The sequence below is a fragment of the Toxorhynchites rutilus genome, chromosome 3 (genome assembly GCF_029784135.1).
Source record: "Toxorhynchites rutilus septentrionalis strain SRP chromosome 3, ASM2978413v1, whole genome shotgun sequence".
Lineage (NCBI taxonomy): Eukaryota > Metazoa > Arthropoda > Insecta > Diptera > Culicidae > Toxorhynchites > Toxorhynchites rutilus.
In genome coordinates, this window is record NC_073746.1 from 103,219,784 (window position 1) to 103,240,269 (window position 20,486).

Consider the following 20,486-nt stretch of genomic DNA (forward strand, 5'->3'; position numbering starts at 1 on the left):
ATTTAGCCAAGAGGCAAATTGCGCATTTCAAGAAACAGAAATTAGGTCCTGAAAGACGGACAAATTAGGCCGTAGAAATCGGCATCTTGTTGAAACAAGTCCAGCTTTATAAACAGACCGATCGCCAGTCAGGCATAGTTGGACGAAGGCAACCAGGCGCCTCGTCAACATCAACTGTAATCCGGTCACGAGGGCCGGAAGACGAATATTGTGCAACGTTTGAAATCAGCGTAGGCAACTAGGCGCCACGCTTGGTTAAGACAAGGCGAAGGCAACCAGGCGCCTCGCCACTTGCGCATTATAACACAGTTTAAACATCGAGTGACGGCAACCAGGCTCCTCACTCAGGAATAATGATATCAAGCTTTACGAGATCATCACGCCCGTGCTGTGATGCATGTGGCAAGAAAATTGAACTAGACAATCTGGTCCAATGCAGACAGTGCAAAAGGAATTATCATCATTCCTGTGTAGGACATACACCCACTGAAGAGGAAACCTATTTAGTATGCTCGCTTTGTTCCCCTACCAAAACAAACGAAAGTGAGGGAAAGGCACAGGCACCTGCAGCGTCTCATCCCTCAACTAATTCGAGGGAACAAAAACAGATAGAGGAGCTGACGAATCTAGTTACACAACTAGCTGAGATGCATGTTAGCGAACGCAACAACATAACCACATTAAAAAAGGAAATAGTAACAATGCAGGCATCACTCAACGCTTTAGTCGTGGGCGCAACGACAATAGCAACACAGCGACAAACAGAATTACCATGCTCTCCGGCGCAAGCGCAGTCAACTGAACCCCTAATCAATATCTCCGGGCAACAACGTGACCGAGCAACGATTCAAACACCACTACCAATGAGATCCGGTCCATCAATTGGCTGGGAGCAGAGTGCAATGATGCCAGCTCCACAGCATGGAGATTTTACGATTCTAATGAAGAGGCAAGCTTTGACTCCCTTGCCAAAATTCAGCGGGTCGCCCAAAGATTGGGCTAAATTCAAAAGGATCTACGAAGTCAGCACGAGAGAATGTGCGTTTTCCAATCATGAAAATCTCTCCAGACTTGAAGCTGCCCTTGAAGGACGCGCAGCTAGAAGCGTGCAGCAACTATTTATAAACTCGGAAAATGTTCCGAGTATAATAGAGAGACTAGAGGAAAATTTCGGAAACCCTAAATTCATATATGAGGAACTACTGCACGATCTACAGAAGCTTAAAAGAGAAAGTAGATCAATAATAATCGAAATGTCAGATGCTTTAGAAAATATGGTGGCAAACATGACGATCATAAATCAAAGAGGTTACCTACTAGATGCGAGGTTAATAGAAGACCTAGTTAAGAGACTACCTTACAACCTGCAAATAGAATGGACACGCCATAGAATGATGACTGGTGATGCCCCATCTTTAGAAGAAATGAGTAACTGGCTGAAACCTCACGCCAAAATAATGAGGAATATGGCTTCTCCTCTACCTTCTACAGTTAGAAGCCAGATACACGTCCATCAAGAAATGCCACGCATGAAGTGTCCGGTTTGCTCGAATATACATAAAATCTTCGATTGCACGGAATTTAAGAAATCAAACATCCAGAAGAGATGTCGATTGGCAGTACAATGTAAAATATGTTTCGGATGTCTAGGCACCGGACATATGGTTAAAGATTGCAGACGATCCAGGAGGTGCGGCTTGAGTGGATGTAACAAGCACCACCACAGAATGTTACACTCGAATCCAGACATGGAACCAACACCTCGTAATACGTCCGCTACAGTTCCGCTTGAAGCCAACTGCAATATTCACAAGTCCTCAGCAAACGAGATATACTACCAGGTGATTCCAGTAACACTTCAACACGGAAGGCATTCAGTCGATACATATGCCTTCCTAGACACAGGGTCTTCCCTGACATTGCTAGATGAGGAAATGGCAAACTCCTTGGACCTATACGGCAGAGAAGAACCACTACAATTAAAATGGACACAGGACGTGTCTCGAAACGAGCTGCACAGTAGAAAAGTACAAGTTCGCATTCAGGGGTCGTCCAGAAGGTCGTACCGACTTGACGGTGTAAGAACCATTAAAAACTTACAACTTCCGACTCAGACAATGAACTACAAAGCAATGGCTACAAAATATCCGCATTTGGAAAACCTTCCGATCGAAAGCTACGAGCTTGCAAGGCCAACAATTCTCATAGGGCTGAATCAAAGCCATTTGCTTACCGCCATGGAAACAAGAAGGGGAAGTGACAATGACCCAATAGCAGTCCGAAGTAAGCTTGGATGGTTTATTTTCGGTAATGTCAGATCAATTTATCAAAACGATCATGAACTATTGCAACACGATAAAGAACTACGAGATATGATGGCTGCGCACTTCTCAATCGATGAATTTAGCATCAGACAACCAATAAGAGTCAACGACAACCCCTTGCCCTTAGAACCGGTCAACAAGTATACCACCGCGAGTTCTAACAACGTAATGCTGATAACCTCGACCGAAGATAAATCAAAAAAATCAACGCGAAAAAAAAAAAGACGTAGAAATAAGACTACAACAAAAGGCATTTCTAAATCTTGGTTCAACATCTCACGTATATTGAAAATAATGATGTTGTTCGTAATGTCGTTCACGTTGATCAACGCTATATCCATAAAACCCGTTGACAAAGACGGTCTAATGTTCGACCACGAAGGAACGTGCTTATTACATAGAGGCATATGGCAAACGAATATACAAACCAACGTAGTGCCCGATGAAGACATTGAAGTAATTAACTCGATACGGAATAATGTGACAGTAGCGATGAAAGACATGGAGTTTGTCATCGAAGACTCTCTCCTAGAGCAAATTGCAACATCTGTTGAACGTTTATGCGATGATGCGATTGATGAGATCAAGCAGACAACGAGAACTAAACGAAGCAAAGGGTTCTTCGGTTTTTTGGCGGACTTAATATTTGGTAGCGACGATATGGAAAACGAGCTACAGGCAATGAGGGTTCATGAAGACGAAAAAATTCACCAAATATCGGAGTCAATGGTAAAAATGAATACCAAGGCGTCCAAAATGGGAGAACAGCTTAACGAGAGATACTATAAATTGTACAAAGACATGACTCAATTAAAACAATTATATTCTGCGGATAAGGTTCAAAGGTTACGAACAACGATGTTAGAAACCACGATATTGGCACGAGAAGTTATCGATGGAACGTTGAATAGATATAGGAAAGTTCGAACGTTTCCTTTGTCCGTCGACGAACTAGCCCAAACCAGAAAAAACATTTCACAAGCGTTGCCAACTGGTTACATTGTCCTGGATCACCCATCAGCCGTAAAATACAACACGCGTGTAGTCAACGGCTCCCTCATAATTACCATGACGAGTGTTGTCATCAACAAAGTTGAGTTCGAGGTATTTAAGATAATACCGATCCCACGGGCTGAGAATGGCTCAATTATTGTAACAGAACATGATCGCATCGCGGTAGGCCACAACCAAGACTTCTTCTACCCATCGATCGAACTAACAAAACTGAATGATACGCATTTAATTACGGTTCAACCAGAACTGAGTAAGGAAGTGGATTGCGTAGCGGCTGTCATACTGCATATCGCAAGTACCCGCAAATGTGCAACAAAACTGTTAACCACGCCTTACGCTATGATGGAGACACTGTCCACTCCTAATACCGTTTTATACTATGCATCCGATACAAAGGCAATAGTTATACATTGCGACAACGTGGTAATGTCACCACCTTATGAGGCAGCAGTAGTAACTCTCCAGCCAGATTGCCGTATACAATCCAACAACAAAACGATACATGCAAGTTTAAATGGCATGAACAAGAAGATTGCAACATACTTCAAATCTAAATACCAGGTGGCCGATCACCTATTGGACGAATTCAATGACACCGTAAAAGATGTGGTGGAGCCGAAGCCCGATAATCCCTACGATAACAACGCTATGATAACCGTGTACAACAGTTTGGATCCCTTCCATCCGAAATCGAAGTATCTTTGGAGGAACGCCGCCCTTTTCGTAAGCATACTAATGATTATAATCGGGATCATTTATCTACGTTGCTGCAGACGAAGATGCTGCACCAGATCCAGAGCCACAGCAGGACCCGATGTCCATATCCGAATGGACAACCTATTGAACCGGCAACAATTAGAAGACACAGCGCTTTAAAACCAAGCATTGGAGGGACGTTCAATGAAGCAAGGCGGCATGCCGAAGAATTGAAGAGAAAAAGTGATTTAAAACTCTGTTAGACCATAAGTACACAAAATGTAAAATAGAAGAAAATAATTGAATATGAAATAATTGTAGTCAAAATGAGGAATCTGACAATGAATAAGAAATATAAGCAACAAAGGGTTGCATAAACTGACGAGAAGATATGTCGTCTAATGTAATAGTAAAAAAATATAATTTGTTCAGTGAAAGAAGCAATTAGGCGCCGTTGTATGGCTATTAAAGTACATAAAGTTGAAGACTCTTCTATGGATAGAAGAAGTATTGAATTTGAAAATTGAATACTCCTGCGAGAGTAAAATGAAGTGTAACACAAAGCTAAAATGAATAGGATTTGCATTGTAAATGAATCTGAAGGCAAAGTGGCTAATAAATTGTAACGAAGCAAAGAATGAATTTATAACACACCATGTATGAAGAATAAACGGAAGTCATCCGCTCATAGCAAACGAATTGCATTGTATAACTTCAGGTTAGGAAATTGAATGTAAGAAAAACATAATATTGAAAAGAGAATATAAGATGAAACAATTGCGAATTATACAGTAATAAAAGATACAGCATCAGAAGCATAGAAGAAAAAATTATTAGAAACAGATGCGGCGTAGCTCAATTGGTAAATCTGCCTTACGCGATTTACGAGGGCCGGTATGTCGCCGCACGGATCATGCCTTTAGAGCGTGATTCATGGCGAGAACGATAGAGCGGATGCTTAGATCGCGCTCTATCCTAAATACACAGAATAGCTTGCGCAGTGGCTTTATCGTAACTAATGAGGTTTTTCCGAAGTGCGATTATTGCTAGCTGAAAACCTAAATATCATAAAACTCCTCCGGCCAGCGATAACCCGCCGGGAAGGAGAACAAAACAAAAATAAGCAAAACGACGTAATGTGTTTACGATCAGAGCCTATCTCCGATCGTAAATACCGAAGGACGGGAGAAATCCCAAAAAAGAGAGCACTATGGGTGCTATAAACGGAGCCTATCTCCGAGCTAGGACAATAAGTAATAAAACGGAGAGGAAAAGATAACACGCCTGCGAGCGTGTTAATAATCATCCCTCGTTCGCCCGTCTGGCTTAGAATAAATAATTGTAATTTTCTCTCTCTTATGCTACGCCCTTCTGGGGTAGATAAGAAGGCAATGTCTGTATATAAGAGAAAACTTGAACAGAATAAACGCACTCTCAACTGGACACTCTCAACCATACCACGGACGTAGGAGCGTCGTGGCGAAGTACCGAACCCCTCTTTTTTGTCATAAACGTATCACAACCCTGGACATCGCCCGAGCATCCTGGACACCATCGGGAGCACCCTGGACATCATCGCCGGCAGATCCCAGCGCAACAAGCGCTGGTAAGTATTGAACACCCCTCCTCCAAAGATCCGAAATTCCAACCACCCTTCCTCTCCCTTTTCCTTCCCTTGGCTCCGCCCGGCCAAACTCCCAAGTGACGCGGTACTACCGGATCGCACCAGTAGGCGCATACTCGTTATGCGCTCTACGTGATCTGGCCTACCACATAGCGTCCAGTAAAGGGCTTTCCCTTCGTGTCATCAGCACGATCTCGAACTGCAGCCACATTTGGTGGCTCCAGAGAGGATCTTTCCTCCAGCGTAATCAGCACGATACCCTGCAGCCACATTTGGTGGCTCCAGAGAGGACTAGTTCCAACTAGCCTAGCTGTGGAGCGACACCAATGAAAAACAAATTTCTGCATAACTCGAAAACTAATGAAGCAAATGGAGCCAAATTTGGCATTTGAAGATTTTAGATGGCACAAAACATTTCTATGGTGAATAGACACTCCTCCCCCTCTCTAAGGCGAGAAGAGGGAAGGGGTCTGTTTTATTCTATCATATTTTCTGTATCAAACATTTATTTAAAGTAACAGAGAAACATGTTATTTGCAAGTGGTTGAAAAATCCTGAGCGAGTATTGTGTCTGAAAATAATCTGATATTGAGTTTTGGTAGAAGTACTATGATTTTGTTTAGTAAAAGATAAATTCAACGGGGTCGATTAGAAAATCAATCAATGAACAGTTCTGCGATTGGTCTCATGAACTTGCGCTTAGTAAGAAAAAGTGAATGTTTGAAGGTATTGATAACAAAAAACAAATTTTGGGTGGGACGAAGTTTGCCGGGTCAGCTAGTGTTGGAATAATAAACCCATTCCACTGTGAAGACACTGGTTCGGTTAAGTTGTACTTATAACGTTCTCGTGGACGGATTTGTCGTACAGTGCAGCGATCAGGATTCAGTTTTCTCGCCAAATCTGAGATGCCGGGATCAACCTCTGTCTGCCAGATTATTACCAACCGCAGCTCACAGGGAAACAATTTCACTTAGTTTGCGCTCTGCAGACTGTAGTAAGGGTATTCGTGAAGTTTTTCATCAGTCGACTCGTCATCAACTGAAAACGCTGCAACCGCCAAAAGTGGATGTTCGGATTCAAAATGATCTAAGATTCAGTATAATTAGAATTTTGTTTAATTTGAAAACACGTTCCTATAAGTCATGTGTATTTATCGATTAATTGCACGCACATAATTGATGCCACTATTCATTGAATCGATTTGATAACAATAGAGTGGGTGTTCACAGTCATGAATGGTTCAGAATCATAATCATGTGTCTTCGTTTCCTTATTACAAACTTGCCAAAGTATGTGAAGTCTGGCTATACACTTTTATTCAAACTCACAGAAGTTAAACAAACCATGAAACCACAATACCCACAGTTTACTCGGCAGAACAGAAATAAACATGCGTGAAACCTCATGTATGCTAAAACACAACGAAGAGACACAGTCACTGTCATTTGGTCAAACAAAAGAATCGCACCAGCATCATCACCGAAACATAACAAAAAGGCTCTCTTTACTACGAGAAAAATATACGTACCTATGGGCGCCACTAACGTATCTGACATGGCATCTACGGCAACTGTTGAACCATTGAACCCCATCATAATCGTCAGTAAGTACGCCGTAAGCTTACGGAAGAGTACCTTCGAGGCCATGGTTATAAATTAATAAATAAGATCGTAAATAAATAACTTAAATAAATAAATAACTCAGCCGCCAACCAAGCTGCAGCTCACAAGGGATTATTGAACAGGGACGGTGAAACGCTAAGCGCCGAGCTTGACTATTGAATAATTAAACTTCGCTTTTGATCTTCTTGCTCTAAACTATCGGATGATCCGAATGAATCTGATGCTTCATTTACACAAATTCACGCTGCTCGCGAACCATCGGTTGGTATCGAATATCCGCAAAATATTTTCGTCGCTGCCATCCAGCAGCAGCTGATGAGAGTGGCGTTGGTGCAAATTCAATCATGTTTCGGTGCACTGTCCCAACGGAGCAGAGTCGTGTTTACTTATCACAAACAAATCACTTTCAACTATGGGTTTTTTATCACGAGTTCTCCCCCGACGTTGACGAGAAATAAGCAACAATTCGGGCGAAATTTAATACACCGTAGCACGAACCCCACACTCCAGAACCCCCCGGCTTACTTCTTGTTATCCCGGGAATTTGAATCTTCACACAAAAATACAATTTCCTTGTAGCAGCTTTTCCGCTCTCTGTCAGTGAGGCAGAAAAAAAAATCTTCACCACATCGAATATTATTTCGCTTTCGCTCTCCACTTATCACATCTGCTAGAATTTCCTCCTGCTTAAGGACACACATAAACCCGCGCTATCCTCTCGTCATAGCATTAACTACATTTTCACTGATATGCGGATATTCCGAATTTATTTCTGCACGTGCCCACATCCACCCTCGCAGGACTATGTCGTTATCCTCCAAGGATCCGTGTTCCGCTCCGCACACACAAACATACGATTTCGCATACAGGGCGCGCAACAAAAGTCCTTTCCCTTTCGGTCGGCGGTCCGATGTATTTCACTGCTCGCGTACGACTGGCACTTCTGGCGCACAGAGCACTGTGGTGGACGGCAGCAAGTGTAGCAGCAGCATAAAGGTCCCACCGACTAAATTCACGCAAACGCGATCGGAGTATGTTCGCTCTCCGATGCTCCGTCCGTGTCTGCTCCTGGCGGCCGACCGGAGGAAGGGGAGAGCAAAGCATTAAATAACGCGTGCATAGAACGGCAGCACAAAAGGAATCATCCGGCGTGACTGAGACGACGGACGGGAGTCTGTGAAACCACTCTGGAAGCATATCTACAAAACGGAAGCATTGTGGATAGGGTGGGCAGGGATGTTTTCGGAGCGGATATGATAAAATATATTGTTTTACTGGATCTCCATCATAATGTATGTTGTATTCAATTCAAATTCATGGAAAACCACTTATCATACTAACGATGTTGTCTGCAACTATCCCAATGAAGTGAATTTTGAAAATTCTGTATTTGGCAAAAACAAAAATTGATTTTTGATAACACAACTCTTACAATCCATTGTGGAACGTTTCCGACTCTTAGCCTACGTCTAACCGAAATATATGGGGAAGTAACATGAAAACCTAAACACAGAATATGCAAGAAAAAATGAAAGATTTCGAATGCTCAGAACACTAACATTTCTTAATAGATCGGAAATCAATTGATTCTTGTCTCAAGACAAGCAATTAAATAACAGTAAAATGTCAAGCGGTATCCAAACGCCCTAACAGCCACGTTTCGATTGGCCCGATTTACGGGCTCCCCAACACGGTCATCATAACTAAGGAAATTGGGGAAATTGACATTGCAAATACATGCAAGTTTATGGAAACTTTTGCTCACACCGAAATGTGTTCCCTAATACAGTTTTTTTTATCTGTATTATAATGACTTTCAACTCATTTGGCTGGTTCGTCACTTTTACTTCCATTTTTGGAAGAATGTCAGGAGTGAGAATTGAACTCGTGACCTTTAGCGTGAGAGGCATGGATGTTACCACTGTGCCAGATCGCCTCCCTAATACAGTCATCAAAACCAAGGTGTCTTACATTACATGGCGTTTGTTCAAATTCTTGACCTACACAGCAAATATGTTGAATTCAATTGAATTCGAAAATTGTTTCATTCAATCAATAATTAAATAATACAAACAATTGATTTCTAAGCCAACGATAGTCCCACGTCAACCTTACGGTTATATCATAGATATAGCCCAGCCATTTTTTTTTTAATTCAGGATGCTACAGTGATGACCTTATAATTAGCACAGTAAATGAATGTTGTCAGATCTACGGATTTTTTGCAGTTGTAAAACTGCGAACATTTGACGTTTTTTGCGTTATCACGCTGGCTAATCTAATCTGTTTTTGTTAAAAGTACTGCATATTGTTAAAAGTACTGCGAAGTATACAAAGTTCTTCTGGCTTTTCAATTCAGCCCATTTGTCGCTATCACTCCTACGAGCTGTTGCTGTGAATGCCAACCCACCAAACATTATGCGAGTCATAACTTGGCATATTCTAAGTCGCATATAAAGTAATATCGATATAATGTCGATCAAAGGATACATTGTTTACATCTAAAATCGTATAAAATACGAAAACCTCGATTTAATTTATCACTACTGATTAAGTCTCAACTCGGAGTAAAAAACATCGGTTTTATGATATACACTGTCTTAAATCGATCTATACGATATCATATATTCATATCAGTTTGTGAGTCGCGTGAACATATAAATTGAATGAAAGAAGTACAGCGAAATATTGTATTACATGATGTGGAAAATCGTTCAACAGTAAATAATATTAGATCGTAATTAAGACCATATCACATCATATCAGGAATTTGATATATTAGGCTGTCAAAAAAGTCCTGCGGTATTTTTTTTTTATTTTCATTTGTTCATAAAATTAGTTACAATCATCTGTTTTAAGTCAAATATGCGCCGTTTTGTTCGATGACTTGTTCCCAACGAGATGCCAACTTCATAATACCCCTGTTATAGAAGCTCGCTTCCTTATTGGCAAAAAACTCGGATAGCCAATTTTCACAGGCATCTTTTGTGGCTAACTTCTGACTACCTAGCTCGTTCGCCATGGACAAAAACAGGTGGTAGTCACTTGGTGCAAGGTCCGGACTATACGGCGGATGCAAAAGAACCTCCCATCCGAGCTCCCGAAGCTTCCGGCGCGTCACCAAAGAAGTGTGTGGCCTTGCGTTGTCCTGATGGAAGACAATGCGGCCTCTGTTTATCAAAGATGGCCTCTTCTTTATGAGTGCTACCTTCAAGCGGTCCAGTTGTTGGCAGTACAGGTCCGAATTGAACGTTTGGCCATAGGGAAGCAGCTCATAATAGATTATTCCTTGACAATCCCACCAAACACACAGCAGAACCTTCCTGGCCGTTAATGAGGGCTTGGCCACCGTCTGAGCCGCTTCAGCGGGCTTCGACCTCGACCGTTTGCGCTTCACGTTGTCGTAAGTGACCCACTTTTATCGCCAGTCACCATCCGCGTCAGAAACGGGTCGATTTTGTTGCGATTCAGCAGCGATTCACATGCGTCGATACGGTCAAAGATGTTTTTTTGCGTTAACGTGTGTGGCACCCATACATCGAGCTTCTTTGTGAATCCAAGCTTCTTCAAATGGTTAATAACGGTTTGATGACTTATTCCCAGCTCTTGGCCGATGCTACGGCTGCTACTATGCCAGTCTTTCTCGGCTAATTCAGCGATTTTGTCGAAATTTTCGACGACAGGCCTTCCGGAGCGTGGCGCATCTTCGACGACCTCTACACCAGAACGAAAACGTTGAAACCATCGTTGTGCGGTGGAAATGGAAACTGTATCGGGTCCATAAACTGCACAAATTTTATTGGCGGCTTGAGATGCATTTTTGCCTTTGTCATAGTAGTACTGTAAAATATGTCGGATTTTTTCTTTATTTTGCTCCATATTTGCGATACTATAACTCACGAACGACTTAACCAAACAAAACACTGTCAAGGACTATATTATAGCGCGCAAAAATGCCTTTCCAACAAGCTATAGTATGACTCAACACAATGAATACAACTAGAACTACGCGCTTACAACGACACCTCGCGGAAATACCGCAGGACTTTTATGACAGCCTAATATTTCGGAACCAAACAGCAGAATATGATGGAGGATCTCAGAGAACAGATCAAACAGAATAATGATCGATTGCATGATTTCAGAATTAAAGAGAAAAAGTGCTAACTTCCGTTTAATAAGTCGAATTTATTGGACCACATTGAATTTATATGGAAGGTAGGATTGAGTGATCTTGGATCGATATCTAAAAGATCGATTTTTTCCTCTCCGATTTCCGATTTTTCGGATCGATTCTTTGTTCTCCAAAAAACCGCGAAAATCAATCTTTTCTTTTCGATTGTTTCGATCTTTTTGATCGTAGAGAAATGTTCGTAAATTTATTTCTCAGTGGATACCAAAACCCACCTGACAAATTTCATAAACATCGGATCCCTCTCAAAGTTTTCAAAATTTTGCAGATAACTCACAAGCAGTTTTGTAAATACAGTAGAACCTCGATTATCCGCTGAAGCGAGTTCTATAGCAATTCTATAGAATTTTCCGAACTTTTTCCGTCATTGGTAGGTACTTGATCTTTTGTTTAGATCATGGCTCTCACATTATCTATCATGGTTCTCACATGCTGAAATGTCTTTTTTTTGTGTTCACAATTCATTTTAGTCCCCTATTGCTTTGTTCGCGATTTTCGTTATCCGAGGTGACGTTGCCAGACTATTCCGCGGTTAATCGGTGTTCTACCTTATGATCATTACCAAACAAATGATCACAAGTTATATTTTCACCATCACATCAATAGGCTAACAGTGAAATTTGTGACGAAATCGGATGGTAACACCAGGTCCAGCTGAAGTGTTCTTTTCTAGAACTGGAATTACTACCAGGATTTCGATTAAATGCCAGACGTATGGCACGGTTATATTTTATGGGATTATTGTCAGCGGAGTTCTGGATGAATATTAGTTGTTGAATTTCTAATAATAAAATTCTTATTTTTAATTAAATAATTCCACGACGGTTCAAAATAAATGCCCTGGAAAATACAATGTTTTCTAAGCTTTGAGTTTTTTTGTGATTTTCATTTTGAGAATCAAAATAAAATGCTTTTGATGTTTGAATAGCAATGTGAAATGTTTATTCCATTTGAGGGAAAGACAATACTTATATAAAACAAGCAAATAAATTGGAAAAAAGACATTCGATTTTTCGAAGATCGATTATTTGGTACTGATTTAATCAGTGAATTGATCCCTGCGCCGTTTAGAAAATCAATGATTCTAAAGATCGCCCTATCCTAATGGGAAAACCGAAATACAAACTGAAACACGCGAGTTCCAAAAAACACAAGCTTTAAGCAATTTCCTTAATATGCTCAAGTTCAAAACTACATTGATTGGAAAGAAGGAAGAAATGTAAAAATCTTTTTATCATGTTGTCTTTATCCCTTAACTGAATAACGACGAGGTGAAATAGATCGGATCGCAGATAGGAATGTAATCGTTACAAGAAGTGCCTACACAAAAAGAACGAACATTCAGCGATTCTTCATTCTCCGGAGAATAAACTAAAGGAAGCTGTGAAATCGAACAGTGTCAGAAGAATCTCACTTAACATCAGGAGAAACTAAGGAAAGAATCTAACGCAAATGAATCATGATATAATGAACAGAATGAATTGCCGAAATAGTTGGAGCAAAAATCGGTTTGATACAAAACCGAAAAATAAATTCAAGAACTGCAAAAAATAGTTTCCCAAGACTCACAATATCCATTCCAACAGATGAGCTCATCAATTTACCGCGATTTAAGAATTGTGATGACAATCCTAATGGAGCAAACGTTTCTGTAGTTGTAAGTCACTTCCACACGATTCTTTAAACTTTTTTATTAATCTGACAGTGGTGGCAGTTTTCAACATTTTGGGCCCTACACTGTTCCTGCTGCGCTTTCCATTCATCCCCATACCCTTTATAAGGTCGTGGCAACTATATTACCACCAACTAAAAATATTTTTTTCGCTGCACTTGGAATACTATTTCACTATCTTACTCAACTAAAAATATCGAAATGTATCTGGCCAATTTTTTGGGCTACTAAAAATGTACGATGTTAATTTGGGAGTCATCTTTATGTAACAAAACCACGACTTTAGAGCACCGGCAGAACATTCTGTTTAAATTCGATGAAAATGCAACAAGTTGTTAAGTTTTTCACTGTAAACGTACTATTCCGTTCAAGATCATGCAGTTTTTTTAATAAAATAGAATAAATGGTGCATTTGATTAAAAATTCAAATTTTCAATTTTTTCTTTGAAACTTTGTATAAAAAAACAGTTTTTTCTGTGCGCTAGATATATTGTAAATCGCTGAAATAATCGATATCGCTGCACTAGAAATATTGTTTCGCTTTTTGCATAATCAAAGGCGCAATAAAGTGAATTTACAAGGCAGTGTTTTTAGGATTAACGGGCCATGGCAACTATATTGCCACCTGTTGGTATCGCTACATCGACTAATAGGCAATACGCCCTTTACACAACCAGCATACGCTGGCCACATCCGGTGATCTGGCAGAGGATTGTTGGTTGTTGACAAAAAATCATAGGAAAAACGAAGAAGTTGCACAATTCACCTGAGCCCGTTTTGTTCCTAGAAAACCACTTGCAGAGTTATATTTACAATTCTTTTGAAATAATCCTAATTTGTGCCTAATTCTAGAATTTCCCTTAAAATAATTATACTAAACTAGAGGTAGTAAAATGTAGTGAAAATATTTAATACAACCCCTAATTATAATTAAATTTTAGTTGAAACTTGTGTTCGTGTGAAAGAAAAAAAAGGAAATTGCTATTTCTACGGAATACTCGCGGCAAAAGTATAAAGAAAAAACTTATTATAGGTACTAAATGTTAAAATTATTCATACAGTTTGCTATTATTTAAGGACCTACAAAAAACTAAGTACTACACTAAATTTCGTTGTACGATAGCTGGAAGAGTCATTAATAGTATGCACTGCTGAGATTAATCTAAGCTTAAGTCTAATTTTGTTTTCTTGTAAGAATTTTGTAAACTCTTCTAAATAAAGCGATTTACGGAATCTTCGTGTTACTACTATCGAACAACACCACCAATTTTGCAACTGTTTCAATGGTGCAATTCCAAATGAAATCGGCAAACGACAAAACATGAGTATTTTTGATTCGAATGAAAGTTGGTATTCCGTGTGGTTTGGAGGAGATATGGGTTTTTCACAGTAATTGGGAATTTTTTGATTCAAGCGTAACTTTTCAAAAGGACGTATCGATTTTAGTAAGAGAAATCTTAGATAATATATATCTATTTAGTGTCTTATAGTGTCTTAGAAAGAGTTATAGAGTATTGAAATTTAAACGTGAAAAACATATTCATTCTTTCCGGGGTTTTTGTTCCGAAAACAGTACGAAATGTTCATTTGAAGAACGTTTCTTAACCGTGTCAGTGGTTGAGAAACTTAAGTTAACGAGATACAATATCCTTATAGATACATTTTTAAAAATTGCGAATCATGCCGTTTAATTCTATATAGAGAAAAAATGCGAATTATGCCGTTTATACTGATCTATTTATCTCTATCTATATAGAGTCAAAAAATTCACAATTGCTGTGGAAAACTCATATTTCCTACAACCCAAACAGAATACACACTTTCATTCGAATCAAAAATACGTGTTTAAAAAATCTGCATTTTTAGGATTAGAAATTTTAGTGTAAATTTTTTCAAAGGTAAATATGTGGTATTCCTCATGTAAGGATTATGTTTTCTGAAGTTCTCTGAAGATGTAGTTTCCCCGGCCTCATATAGTGTTAAGAGCGCTTGCACAATATCAGTGTCGGTCCCAGCTTTAAAAGATATTTATTGTATAGAATGAAAATAGTCAGACATTCGATTGGAACATTTCGTAACGCATCCGAAAACAAAGCCAAATAATTTTTATTTTCTTACTCTGTAACTGTAAGTCCCAGTGATCGATGCTCTCCTAACAAAAAGCTCAGTATCGGTGTCTAGGGACCGATGTAATGTTCGACGTGTTTATGCAAAATAGTACCAAAAAAATTATTTCATAACAGATTATAAAAAAATTAAAATATTTCTGTTAGAAAACATTCAGACACGAAAGCATGAAAAGTATTCTCCACAGGGCGATAAATTCTCAAAAGCTCGAAGACGTTGAACAGATGGTAACCCTAGATATATAAGAACGTTTTGTTCCGAGTCTGCTATTCCCACTTCCGATTTCTGCGATAAATATTTATATTTTCTTTTCTCCCGCGTTTCGCTCTCTTCAAAGCGTACACTCTTCGCGTTCGGTTACAGTAGACTTCTCCCACGCGTCTATCCGCAATATCAGCGTGTACAGAGAAGCAACGAGCGCCGGTATTGCATAATATGTAGCAAAGAAAACATAAACATTCTGCACACATGCACACACCCCTCGTGAGCCGTAAAGTAAAACGGAATGAAAACATTGACATAATCTCTTCGCTCGCTCTTTCTCTCTCTCCGCTCTGACGCCAGCCCGATTTGCGCTATTTGCTCACACAGAATTGCAAGGAAAGACGAAAACGCCGAAAGCAAACAAACTTTTCCTATCGGTTTTGAGAGAGCAAATCACATGTCGCAGTGGAAAATGGCTCTAAAGAGAGACGTAGAAACAGTTCATCCCCTAGCGTCGCACTCTTGTGCAATGAAAAGCGTCCCTCTTTAAAATCACGCTCACGCTCTCGCGACGGGAAAATAAGAAAACTAAAGTAAACATTCGGTCACAAATATGACATCAAGTTTTGCCATACCAACAGCATCATCACCATCTGACGGGATTCATATAACCAGTGCTATCTATGCGGAGAGCATGGAAAGGAGCAAAGACGATGAAAACTTGGCACAATTTAGGGATGCCTCAAACGTGATGGTGTTAATATAAACACTAATAATTTATAATCGAGACCTGTAAAAACTGAAAAAAACTTACCGAGCGCATTAGAAATGTCTAAATCAAACATTTATGAGCAGAAGACAAGTTAAAAGCCTAATATTTGTAATATTTGACAGAAAACAAGAGCAGAAATAGTTTTGAATAGATTTTTAGATTAATTCGTTTTGATACGATGTGACCAAAGGAAACGGCTCCAGTAAAACCGCGTATATGGCACGAAGAAGTTTAAGAAAACTGATGTGCCATTGATTTATTCTTTTTTTTTTTTTTTGAAAACTATGATGTGGTTAACTAAATGAAATGTTAGTTAACCAAAACAAAACATATGAGAACACCAATTCGAGATATTTTATGCGTGCATATTTTTGAACAGGAAGATTCGAGTATGACGAGGATGAGATCCATTATCGTGCATATATTAACGACCAATCAAACGCTGGATTCACAGTCCGAGAATTTAATGATTCAATTAAAGTAAACATCAAAAATAATGAGCACCGCAGAGTGTATTCAATTTCCCCACAACAGGCCGTGAAAACTTGATACACGTTCTGGTACATAAAACTGAAAGCGCTCCTTGTTCGTGACAACGATGTGTGCAACCCCCCAAATATTTGTCCAAAAGCCCGTTATGAGTGTAAAGCTGATTACCAGCCGTCTATCATCTTATTTTCGTAACACCGGTTCGTTCTGTCCTTACCCCACTCCCTGTTATGCTCTTTTCTAGTTATGAGCATCTATATGAAAGCGGCTTTTGCAGTGTAACCCGGAAAACTGGTGGAATCGATTTGGAGTTGCACCAGAACTTACTGTTGCTGATTTCAATGAAGCGATAACAAAATATAAGTTAATTAAAATATCCCCTCTGTTCCGGTGTATCAAACTGATAATGAGTTTTTGTGGTATGTAACCGTAGAATTGTGGCTACGGTTTGTTAGATTCTATTGTATAGATATGGAAAACTAGTTATAATATAAAATATTCTAGTGAAAAATCTGTTTATTACTTAAGTAAAAATTACTTCTAGCTCTTTTTTTTTATCCCATTTATTTATTTATTAGGCTCATTAGCATTTTAGCTGTAACAGAGCCGGGTTTAATTGTGTACATGTACATATGTTTACGTTTCTATAAATTGTAAATTACACAGTAGATAGTAGTAGCCATTTAGACGTTAAGTTTTCCGTTCCATTACATTATGGTTAATTACACAGTAGTAGACATTTAGGCGTAAGGGTATTCTTTCTGTTCTTCCATTATCCAGTTAGACCGGACAGCGGAGACAGTTGATATTGATCATTGTTGGGTTATTTATAGAACAGCAGGCCGATGTTTCTTGCAGAGCAGAGCAGTTGTATGGATGAATCGATCTTTGTTCCACCGTGGATCGATATCCATCGCTGATGATGGTTGCGTGGACGTAGTTATTCTATAACAACACAAAGATGGTTGAGGGCCCTGAGTTTGAACTCACGATCGATCGCTTGGTAAGCGAACGCGTAACCAAGTAGCTACGAAGACCCCCCTAATTTCTAGCTCAGTAATGCTAGGAAATTTCGTTTGACCCATCATGACCCAAGTGTATCCAAATTCTGGGTAGATCTTTCTAATTCATCATATTATGTCTCGAACGTGATAGAAAACTAAAAATACCATTTGAAATGTTTTCAACATCAACATATCTGATGAATGAGGTTTCATACGATCAGATTCAAACAATCAAATCTCATGTTGATAACATATTTTTACCGGGTTTTGTACAAGATTCTACTATTTTACACTCGTCGTGTGGTGTTTTATCACACGATGCACAAATTTTAACTCAACTCATTTTAAAAATAAAATTACCGGAAATCTTACGGGGGCAGTCCGATAAGTACTCAGCCAACAAAAAAAAAACCATTTTTTTGCAAAAGTGGCGATTTATTTCTCAATATAGTCTCCTTTTAGCTCGATACACTTGACCCAGCGATGCTCCAACTTCTTTAATCCATCTGAAAAATACGGTTTCTCGATGTCTGCAAAGTAGGCCTCCGTGGCGGCGATGAACTCCTCATTCGACTCAAATTTCTGCTCGACGAGTGACTTTTCCATGTTTGGAAGCAAAAAAAGTCGCACGGGGCCAAATATGGAGAATACGGTAGATGGGGTAGCTTGTAGTGCAATTCGACCAATTTGGCCGTGGCGACGGCGGAGGTGCGGGCCGGTGCGTTGTCGTGGTGGAAGAGCACCTGTTTTTTTCGCCAGGTGGGGCCGTTTTCTGCAAACCGGCGTCAAATCGGCCCAATAATTCGGTATAGTAGAGCCCTGTGACCGTTTTGCCCTTCTCCAATTAGTCGATGTAGATCACACCTTGTGAATCCCGGAAAACGGTGGCATCACCTTTCCGGTCGATAGTACAGTCTTCGCCTTCTTCGGAGCACGTTCTCCGGGTGAAGTCTACTGTTTTGACTGCTCCTTGGTCTCTGGTGTGTACCAGTAGATTCATGTTTCGTCGACGGTCACAAAACGACGCAGAAACTCCTTCGGATTGCGCTTAAACAGCGTCAAACACTGCTCTGAAGTGGTCTCACGGATGCTCTTGTTGTCCGTAGAAAGCAAACGCGGCACCCATCGCGCCGACAGCTTTCTCATACTCAAAATTTCATGCTGGATATGACCCACGCGGTCTTTTGAGATGCCTACTGTTTTCGCTATCTCACGCACCTTCAATCGGCGGTCTGCTAATACGAGATCGTGGATTTTTGTCACGTTATCCTCGGTGGTAGACGTTTTCGGGGGAACTTGGGCGTGGCTCATCAAAAAGCGACCACGTTGAAACTCGTTAAAACAATTTTTGACGATCGCCATCGAAGGAAAAGAGTCACCGTATACAGAATCCAAGCGATCTTTGATTTCGCTGCGCGATTTCCCTTCCGAGAACAAGAATCGAATCACCGACCGATATTGCCCATTTTCAATTTTTCTAAAATCCGCGGACACGCCCGCTCCCACACACGGTCGTAACAAAACTACGAGTCCGATTCGGCTGGAATTTTGAAAAAAAAAAAGTCCAATTAAAATTCGCATTGGGTTGAATAAACACAAAGTAAGTAAAAACGTTTTGAAAAAGTTTTCCATTTCGAACATGTTTCATCTATATTAAAATAACATGTTTTTACTGATGGGAAAAATTGATAATTGTGTTCGGTATTGTTGATTATCTTATATTACATTGGTGAGTTTTTTTTTCTTTATGTCATCCATACATATCACAGGAGGCGTCTCGTCTAGGATCACAGAGGGCGGTTTTCATCGATTCCCGGAATAGAGCGCAGGAGAAAACGACTGCAACAGAAACCACCACTGATAAAAAGTGTAGTAGGCTATAAATATTGTGGCGCGGCGGCTTCGGCCGCCTCGATTCCTTATCCTCGCCAAATGGGGACTTCGTCCCCATTACATTGTCCTCAGAATAAATTTCGGAAAACGAGAACAAAAGAATAAATTTATAATAGAAATGTGAGGCATTTATACACATGATGTTTTTCCCGCGCCAAATATTTCTAGCCTACTACACTTTTTCTAAGTGGTTGTTTCTGTTGCAGTTGTTTACTGTGGCGATTTATTCCGGTCACGTTTTCATCATATCTCGTTCTACTTCAGTATTTTTTATCTGATACGCACCATCCAACAACTGTTTACCATCCTTCTGTCATCATCACTCGGTAAACACTGGTGGAGTGAACAAACAATAGTCAACAACCAAACAAAACGGCCCTTTTCAGGGCCACCAAATCATTATCAAAGATTTTAACGATGTAGTTCTTCAAACATATCCAAAATCAACAGATAGCCTAACGGAATACTACGTCAACTATGCGTTCTCGGACACAACCCTCCTGTGACTTTTTCCCACTGAGCTGTGTTCCCTAACACGGACCTCAAAATTGATGTGCCTGGGGGAATCCGCTTCGCAAACACATGCAAGTCGGGGGTATTTTTTGGTATTGAGTACTTTTGTACTCGCTTGTCGTTGCGCAGACCGGAATATGTTTCCCTAAAACGTACTTTTAAACTGAGTAGACTGGGAAAATCACCATTTCAGATACTGGAAGTGAATGAACTTTCGCGGTGGAGCCGATCTGGCGTAGTGGTAACATCTATACCTCTCTCGCTGAAGATCACGAGTTCAATTCTCACTCCCAACATTCTTCCAAAATTGGAAGTAAAAAGTGACGAACCAGCCAAA

General features: G+C 40.0%; 1 protein-coding gene and 1 pseudogene across 2 annotated transcripts in view; one reads left to right on the forward strand and one right to left on the reverse strand.

The window, feature by feature from the left end:
• LOC129779793 (uncharacterized) overlaps positions 1 to 8,246 on the reverse strand; it is a 375,110-nt gene extending 366,864 nt beyond the window's left edge. The window contains exon 1 of one of the 2 annotated variants that reach the window (XM_055787497.1): positions 7,190 to 8,246. In XM_055787497.1, coding sequence (XP_055643472.1) covers positions 7,190 to 7,307 — 118 coding nt within the window. In that variant the 5' untranslated portion in view covers positions 7,308 to 8,246. The remainder of the gene's footprint in view (positions 1 to 7,189) is intronic. The other variant, XM_055787495.1, reaches the window with a different exon arrangement.
• On the forward strand, positions 5,024 to 5,152 carry LOC129780786 (U4 spliceosomal RNA; annotated as a pseudogene).
• Positions 8,247 to 20,486: the final 12,240 nt, after the last annotated feature.